At 51.7% G+C, this 9,501-nt stretch overlaps 1 protein-coding gene across 1 annotated transcript; it reads right to left on the bottom strand.

The window, feature by feature from the left end:
- Positions 1-8,640: 8,640 nt before the first annotated feature.
- On the bottom strand, positions 8,641-9,463 carry LOC123077600 (uncharacterized). Its single transcript, XM_044499894.1, has one exon. The coding sequence runs from the start codon at positions 9,297-9,299 to the stop codon at positions 8,949-8,951; it is 351 nt and encodes a 116-aa protein (XP_044355829.1). The 5' UTR covers positions 9,300-9,463; the 3' UTR covers positions 8,641-8,948.
- Between the last annotated feature and the right edge of the window lie 38 nt (positions 9,464-9,501).

Here is a 9,501-nt window from a genome sequence, read left to right as displayed (position 1 = left end):
TTCTGATATGGTCTTCACAAACGCCGCCCACTGAGGATAGATACCATCTGCAAGATAGTATCCCATGTTGTAGTCTCGGCCATTGACAGTGCAGCTGCACGGGGGTGATTCTCCATTGCAAAGCCTCCTGAACACCGGAGATCGTTGAAGCACGTTGATGTCGTTGTGAGAACCCGGCATTCCAAAGAAAGCGTGCCAATTCTATAAGTCATGTGATGCCACCGCTTCTAGTATGATGGCGGCCTCTTTGGTGTGACCTTAATACATTCACCACAAACCTTTGGGGCAGTTCTTCCATTGCCAATGCATGCAATCAATTGATCTGAGAATTCCTGGAAACCCCATTGCCTCTCCAATAGCCAACAACTTCTCCGTTCCTATGCATTTGGTTCTCTGAGATAGTCAGGTCCAAACACCTCCACCACGGCGCGGGCAAACTTGACAGTAGTCTTCAAGCACGTGCTCTCCCCCATCCTGACATCTCACCAACGGCATCTGCAGCAGTACCAAGTGCAAGCACCGTCAGAGCAGCCGTGCACTTCTGCTTGGGAGAGAAAGAGAGTTGTCCGCAGCAATCCCTTGTGAGCTTGAAGAAGTCGTCGTGTGCCTCCACTCCCTCCATAATGCGCAAAAACAATGGTTTCCGCATGCGAAAACGACGACGGAACCATGGATCATCCGGGAAAGTAGGATTTAGAGCAAAGTAGTCCCTCTGTAGTAGCTTTGCTCCGGACACCCTATCCTGTTTGATCACTCTTCTCCCTTTGATAGAGCCCTTGAAGTTGAGAATATGCTCCACTTGCCGGTCCATTTCCTCTTGCATGCTCATGAGCATGATCATGTCCACTTCTTCGTCCGAATCCGAGGAATCGAAGAACTCATGTTGAATTATTTGATCAAGCTCCGTCGGTACATACTCCTCGTCTGACGAAGCATCGGAATCCATCATGTTCCTAATAAAATCACAAAAAATCCGGTCGGACAATGTGTCGAACACATCAAGCGCAAGGCAGATCCAGAGAGTTGCCGGACGTACAGTGGTGGCGTCTGGGCCGGCGACGATGTCCCCTGCGGCGAGGACGGGAGAGAGGACTGCTTGCCGGAGCTGGCAGCGTAGAGGTTAGGAACGGCTGCGGAGCGCGCACGTCGGCGGAGCTGCGAGACGGGCGACGCGGAGGAGGAAGAAGAGAGGAGATAGCAAATGGATCCGACAGGTCTTAGGGTGGATTCGGTGCAATTTACGGTGGGGTCAGGCTGCCCGGTCTGATGTGACGGACGTGCCCAGACGCCTCCATATATGTCCCATATTTAGACTGGATATGAGGGGTGCCGGCCAGCCCGGGCGTTTGAGGCCCGTTTAAGGAGCCCGTCTGGGTTAAAAAATCGTGACCGATCAGTGACCGGGCGGCCCGCCCGGACGTATGAGGCGGATTTGAGGCGCCAGGCTGTAGACGAAATCACTAATTGAGGAGTACTCGTTGCAAAGATCACTCTCACCTTCCCAGGTTGCGACAAATGGAGCGTTGCATGTCACTGTGCCACTTGTCGCAACCTCAGAGTTTTCTTTTTTTTTGCAGATCTGTTTATTCAAAACGTTTTATCTCTTAAACCGTGCGTCCAAATCTCGAACTGTTTTCACCGTTGGATTCCTCGCGTCGAGATCTTCAAAACTAGATCCCATGTTCATAGGTTTTGATGAACTTTTTTTCACGAAAAAAACGGATGAAAAAACCGAACCGGGAGCACGGGTTTTTTCGCCTCTCGCGAAATCACAACCGTGCCTCTGGTGGAAGCAAAACCATGCCTCTCGTGAAAGGAAAAAAAGAGAAAATTGTTGGAAATATGCCCTAGAGGCAATAATAAATGGTTATTATTATATTTCCTTGTTCATGATAATTGTCTATTGTTCATGCTATAATTGTGTTATCCGGAAATCATAATACATGTGTGAATACATAGACCACAACGTGTCCCTAGTAAGCCTCTAGTTGACTAGCTCGTTGATCAACAGATAGTCATGGTTTCCTGACTATGGACATTGGATGTCATTGATAACGGGATCACATCATTAGGAGAATGATGTGATGGACAAGACCCAATCCTAAGCATAGCACAAAAGATCGTGTAGTTCGTTTGCTAGAGCTTTTCCAATGTCAAGTATCATTTCCTTAGACCATGAGATCGTGCAACTCCCGGATACCGTAGGAGTGCTTTGGGTGCAAACGTCACAACGTAACTGGGTGACTATAAAGGTGCACTACGGGTATCTCCGAAAGTGTCTGTTGAGTTGGCACGGATCGAGACTGGGATTTGTCACTCCGTATGACGGAGAGGTATCTCTGGGCCCACTCGGTAATGCATCATCATAATGAGCTCAATGTGACTAAGGAGTTAGCCACGGGATCATGCATTACGGTACGAGTAAAGTGACTTGCCGGTAACGAGATTGAACAAGGTATTGGGATACCGACGATCGAATCTCGGGCAAGTAACGTACCGATTGACAAAGGGAATTGTATACGGGATTGATTGAATCCTCGACATCGTGGTTCATCCGATGAGATCATCGTGGAACATGTGGGAGCCAACATGGGTATCCAGATCCCGCTGTTGGTTATTGACCGGAGAGGCGTCTCGGTCATGTCTGCATGTCTCCCGAACCCGTAGGGTCTACACACTTAAGGTTCGGTGACGCTAGGGTTGTAGAGATATTAGTATGCGGAAACCCGAAAGTTGTTCGGAGTCCCGGATGAGATCCCGGACGTCACGAGGAGTTCCGGAATGGTCCGAAGGTGAAGAATTATATATAGGAAGTCCAGTTTCGGCCACCGGGAAAGTTTCGGGGGTTATCGGTATTGGTCCCGGGGGTCCATCGGGTGGGGCCACCTATCCCGGAGGGCCCCATGGGCTGAAGTGGGAGGGGAACCAGCCCCTAGTGGGCTGGTGCGCCCCCCATGGGCCTCCCCCTGCGCCTAGGGTTGGAAACCCTGGGGGTGGGGGCGCCCCACCTGACTTGGGGGGGAAGTTCCCCCCCCTTGGCCGCCCCCCCCCCCATAGATGGGATCCCAGGGCCGGCGCCCCCCCAGGGGGCCTATATAAAGGGGGAGGGAGGGCTGCTGTACCCTAGCCCATGGCGCCTCCCTCTCCCTCCCGTGACACCTCTCTCTCCCGCTTGCGCTTGGCGAAGCCCTGCCGGGATCCCCGCTACTTCCACCACCACGTCATCGTGCTGCTGGATCTCCATCAACCTCTCCTTCCCCCTTGCTGGATCAAGAAGGAGGAGACGACGCTGCTCCGTACGTGTGTTGAACGCGGAGGTGCCGTCCGTTCGGCACTCGGTCATCGGTGATTTGGATCACGACGAGTACGACTCCATCAACCCCGTTCACTTGAACGCTTCCGCTCGTGATCTACAAGGGTATGTAGATGCACTCCTTTCCCCTCGTTGCTAGTAAACTCCATATATGGATCTTGGTGATGCGTAGAAAATTTTAAAATTCTGCAACGATCCCCAACAAAAATATTTTTTTTTCGTTTTCGAGGAGGCACGGTCGTTTCTCTCGCGGAAGCAAAACCGTGCCTCTCGCGATTTTTTCGTTTCCGAGAGGCACGGTCGTGCCTCTCGCGGATTCACGCAAAAAAATCGAAAGGAAGATCGATGGAAAACTGAAACGTCAAAAAAAACAAAAAACATTTAAAAGGCCGAAAACATGTGCGAAAAAATAAAAAATAATAAAATCCGGAGGGAGCTCCCAGAGCGCGACACGTGGCGGACGGATAAGAGCGCGCCAAATGACGCTGATCGTTGTAAGGCTTCCGAAGGAGCGCTCGTCAACTAGTTGCTCTCGGCTGTAGATGTTTTTATACCATGAAATTCACCTTTGGGTGACTCAAAGGTGACTCGTGCATAAGTGAACTTTTTTTTTGCGGGGGGACTCGTGCATAAATGAACTTAACATGATAGCACTACGTACTCTAGTTAAAGTTTTTTCTCTCTTTCAGTCAAGCCGCTTGCTTTAAGTACTGAGAGCATCTCCAGCCATTGGCCCCCCATGCGGCGATTTTACGTGTCCTCTGGAGGCGAGCCGGCGTTAAAATCGGCACTGGGGCGAGCGGGTTCCCAGCCGCTCGCCCCAGGGGCGTCCCCAGACACGGGTTTTTTATTTTGAAAAAAAAACAAATTCGGCTAATTCGGCAAACTTGACATAATATTGGACATGTTCGGCGTTACATAAGATTTAAAAAAAAACTACGGGACGAAGAAGTCGTTGAGCGCGGCGAAGTCGCCTACGTCGCCGTCGTCCTCGTCGTCGGCGGCGGCCTTCTCCTTCTTGATGGCGCGGCCGCCCCTGCTGGACCACTGCCCGGCGTCTCCATGGCGGACCGGTGGCGGCGGCACATCGTCGTCGTCGCTGTCGTCGAGGACGACCACGCCTCCCTCGTCTCGGCCATGGCACCGAGCTTCGAAGCGCTCGTAGGCGAGGCGCTGGCGCTCCAGCTCCATGCGTGCCCAGTCATCGCGCGCCCATTTGAGGGTCGTCGCGTCGTCAAGTTCCTCCTCCTTGACCCCGCCGGCGAGCCCGAGCTCCGTCTTCACGACGGGGAGCCGCGGCTCCGTCTTGACGGCGGCGAGCCCCGGCTCCGTCTTTGGCTTGACGTAGCGCGGAGGAGCCGAGGAGGGGGCGCGCCTGCCACCCTCGTTGATGACGATGCCGGCGCTGCAGGTGCGCCGGCTGAGCGGCGTCTCCGCAGCGGGCTCAGCCTTGATGCCGAACAGTGCCGGCGAGCCGGAAGAGTGGGAGGACGACTGAGAGGAGGAAGAGGAGGAGGAGCCGAACCTCCTGGGCGCCCATGGCCTGGCGCTCCGGCGGGGGCCGCGGCCGCCGCGGCAGGGTTTGCCAGCGGCGGGTCATTGCCGCCCTCGAGGTACGCCAGCACCTCGTGGAGTGTGCGACCGGGGACGCCCCACCAGACGCGGCGGCCGTCACTGTTCTTGATGCCGCCCACCACCGGCGCCCCGTTCGTGGACGCCAGCCGTTGTGCCTGCCGGCGCTGGAAGTACTCAGCCCACGCCGCGGCGGCGTACTGGGGGAGGACACGCTGCTCGTCCGTCAAGGATGAACGCACGCGGTCGACCTCGGCGGCGAAGATGCCGGGGCGCGCGTCGACGTCGGGCACCAAGGGGATGGGGACGCCCCCGTTCCTGAGCCTCCACCCCGTCGAGCAGGAGCCACGCCTCACACTCCTAGAGCGAGCGGCGGCCGAAGCCGTTGGCCGTGGTGGCATCGCCGGGGAAGCGTTCGGCCATCGGGAAGGGAAGGGGAGGAAAAGGAGATAGGCGACGCTCGGCGACGGACGGGAGAGAGGCAGAGATCGGCGGCGGGTTTTGGGCTCGGGTTGGTGTGGCCAGCGGCGAGGGGAGCCGCTGCTTTTATAGCCCGCGCCGCGTGTACGCGTGGCGGGAGGGGAGGCGTCGCCGCGCCGCCGGCAGCCTTGCCATTGATTCCCCGCGGAAAACCGAGGCGTTCTGGGGGAAGACGAGGCGGCGTGTCGCTGACGCGGCTGGCCCGCGACTCTTTTCCGCCAAAACTGCTCGCCCCGGCGCCCCCGGGCGCCCTCCAGCGCGCCAGGTTCGGCCTGGGTACGCCAGCGCCAGTTTCGGCCCAAACCGGCGAAAACGGGCTTCTGGGGGCGCGACTGGGCCGATTTTTGGGCATCAGCGCAGAAAAAACGTCTGAGGAAGGCCTGTTGGGGACTCGGATGGAGATGCTCTGAGGGCACGTACAACGGGGGGCGCCAGGAGCCGGCGCTAGGATTCGTATCCTGCCGTATCGGCAGTTACGTGAACAAATCCTGGCGTCGTACTCGGCATCGACGCAACAACTGGAGGCGGACGCTTAGTCTTTTTTTCCGACGATAGTTTGGAGCAATGTGCCCGCGATCTGTTTTACAGTTAGTTTAGCGATTAATTAGCGCCTGTCATTAGAGCCTAGCATTGGGCGAGAAAACGCTAACCAGTCTTTTTATTTTAGATATATTTTTTGACTTTTATAACTACCAAACGTTCGGATTTTAACAATAGGCAAGAACGATCCTTACTCCACTCTGATTATATACATGCATGCATTAGAACGACTAATTTTTCTATAACATGCACTCCTTCTTCTAATTACATGCATATATGCACCAAAGGATGAAAAGTTGATGTCATCCTAGATTTTTTCTTTTTTCAAATTTTAAAATGTTGATATGTTCGAAACTAGATCCCATGTTGATATGTTCTGATAATTTTTTCCCGGACCAAAAGTTATCACATCTGGACTACGTAAATTATCACGTCTATCATACATAAGTTACCGTGTCATTTACACAAAAGTTTTCGAGGGTGTGTTTTCGATAAACTTTTATCCCAGTGTCAAAAGGTGATTATAGTGTTTGCAGTGAGTTATCAACTTTGTTGTGTATATTACCATGTTGCACAAAAGTTATTAGGTTATTTTTTCAACAGTTTTTATTAACTCGGTCAAAAAATTACCGCGATATTTGTATATTAGTTATCAGCTCTCATGTCCGTGCATTATCATTTTGTTTACACATAAGTTATTGGGAGGTATTTTTTAACACATTTTTCCCTGGTCAAAAAGTTACCACGTATGGACTACGTAAGTTATCAACTCTGTTGTATGTATATTACCATGTTATTTACATACAAGTTATCAGGGTATGTTTTCAACAAACTTTTATCCCGGGGTCAAAAGTTACCGTGGGGTTTGTAGTGAGCTATCAACTTCATTGTGTAACTTGGTATCAGGTCAGACGAATGTTTTCAATAAAAAAATTCTCTCGGGTCAAAGTTATCACGATGTTTATGCATGAGTTATCAGGTCTACGGTGTGTAAATTATCATGCTATTTATACAGAAGTTATCGGAGGATGTTTTCAACAATTTTTTCCTCTCGTGTGAAAATTATCACGGTGTTTATGCATGAGTTATCAGGTTTATGGTGTGTAAATTATCATGCTATTTACACCAAAACAAATGGAGGTGTATTATACCACAAGTAGCCCGATAACTTCAAAAATAATCATGCTGATAACTATGGTACATCTAGTCCGATAACAAAATAATAACCATGTTGATAACTATAGTACATCTAGTCATGTTACTATTTATACATAAGTTATAGGGTATATGGTATGTGTATTATTATGCTATGTACACAAAAGTTAACGTGGTATGTTCAAACCTTTTTTTTTTTTGAATTAAAATTACCACAGTGTTTGTACGTTAAGTTATCAGGTATGTCATGCGTAAATTACCGTGCTATTTACGCCAATGTTATGGAGTGTGTTTCAAACAACTCTTTTATTCTTCCATTAGATCAAATAGCTAGCGACCGAGTGATGTGGAACCTGCTCGACAGAAAACCAAGACAAATTAGTAATGCAATGTGGAATGTGTGGGGCAAAAGAAAAACCCAAAAGACCGAGTAGGGAGGAGTGTATCGAAGGATGCGAATCAACAATAAGTGAGTAATCTGTTAAAAAAAATCACATACATATTAGATAGAAAACTATAGGTCTGTACCTACATAACACAAATCTAGTTTTTGTACGTAGTATAGCAACCAACGATAGTTCAGGTGGTTTGAGCACTTGTTTTATTTCCTCTGTTGTGTTTGACAAAAAAAACTTCAATAAAGCCTCATATAGAGAATCCTGGAAAGTAATGAGCACTATCAAATCTTGGCGAGTTGGCTAGTGTGTTGTCCCACCTAGCTTGAGGTTCTAGATTCGAATCTCTTCTCAGCAGTTTTTTCTCTCGCCCAGGACAGGGGTTTGGTTGGTGCATGTGAGCGCGAGGACTGCGGGCTGTACGCATCGAATGCGATCGATCGTTCGGATCTATCGTAAATATCCGAACGTTCGGACGTTACATTTATTGTTTTTTTTATCCATTAGCACCTACTCAATCGCCTTGCATTGAAGATGCCCTGACATACTCCCTCGGTCTCATAACGTAAGCGTTTTTGTTTTGACACTACGCTAGATTCAAATAACATTTTACATCATGGGAGGGACCGTGTTTGCTCCGACCACATCGCTCTCTCCCTGACGGTAATGACAGTATCTTTTGTCCTAAACTACAAACAAGGATGAGATTAGAACAAATCACTCAGGCAGACGTCGGTCTCGACCAGTGCGAATGTCTCCGTGGGGTTATTTAACTGACAGCGTAGCTTGAATCAAATGGCGATGACGTGCGACGTGCTCCATCAAATCAGATCGCTACGGATCGATAAACACACACTGACTGGGATTACTGGCTTCTCTTGTGCTCCCTGGCCTGGACGGGGACGCCGATGGGGTCACATGCATGAATCATCGCGGAGGGCGACGTGCACTTGCGAGTCCTGAACCCCTGATGGACAAAGACTTGACTCATTTTCCGCCGGAGACAATGATACGCAAGGACGGATGATCGAGACCTGGACAAATTTTTGCAAGGTCTCACCATGCATCATTGAGTAGTGCCAGTACCCCTCGCAAAAAAAAAAGAGTAGTGCCAGAAATCGTTGATGATGGTAGCAGGAAGAACTTGTGAGCATCAGGATCTGTGCTTCATTGAACAGAGATCGGGAAACGTCAATGGCGGTACATACCATATGTGCATCCTGCAGCAGCATTATTATTATTTTCTCACAACATTCTTGGTTGCAAGTGTTGTTACAGGACTGATGTTTTTTTTTCCTTTTCTTTGATCAGTCCATCCCGATCCAGGAGGAGAGCACGGTCGCGGTCTAGAACGAACGAACAAAAGCTTCTGCTATTTATATACAAAATACACAGCTGCGCATGCATGGCTTCCCGCCGGCCGGCGAGCTGAGCTGCTCCTCGAACGGCGGTCACGTACGCCAAGGGAGCGCGCGCGTGCGTGCGTGGCCAGGCTACGGCTTGGTGCGGCGGGCGGTGTCGGGCGGGGCGGAGGCGAGGCGGGAGGCGATGGCGGAGTGGTACATGACGTCGTGGAAGCTCTCCGTCTCCATCATCCGCAGCCGCAGCTGCCGCGCCTTCTCCTCCGTCAGCACCCCGAACCGCCTCTTCCCCCGCTCCTCCTTCGGCGCCGGTTCGGCCGCCGGCTGGGGCTCGATGTAGTCGGGCTGGCCCGACCACCCCAGCAGCGGCGCCCACCACTTGGCGCCCCCGCCGGCCGCGGCGGCGCGGGCGCAGGGCCGCCGGAGCCCCGGCGCCGGCGTCCTGATGGAGAACGTCGCGGCGGTTCCTGACGCTGCTGCCATTAGCGAGGAGGCGAGGAATGGAAGGGGCTGCGGGGCGAGTTTAAGAATTGGCGGGGTGGCTTCGCGCGTCCGTTGCTAAAGGTGGTGGGATTATAAAAAGGAGGGGAGAACGAGTGGATAAGCCAGGCCCGTCCTCCACCGTCGTCGATCGGGCTCCTTCAGTTGAGCTGACGGCAGCTCTCTCCCCCTCCTCCGTTTTGTC

This window comes from Triticum aestivum, chromosome 3D, assembly GCF_018294505.1.
Source record: "Triticum aestivum cultivar Chinese Spring chromosome 3D, IWGSC CS RefSeq v2.1, whole genome shotgun sequence".
Lineage (NCBI taxonomy): Eukaryota > Viridiplantae > Streptophyta > Magnoliopsida > Poales > Poaceae > Triticum > Triticum aestivum.
This window is presented reverse-complemented; position numbering and strand designations above follow the sequence as displayed.

Coding starts and splice junctions, on each gene's coding strand:
- LOC123077600 (XM_044499894.1), bottom strand. CDS start 9,299: ATGGCAGCAGCGTCAGGAACCGCCGCGACGTTCTCCATCAGGACGCCG.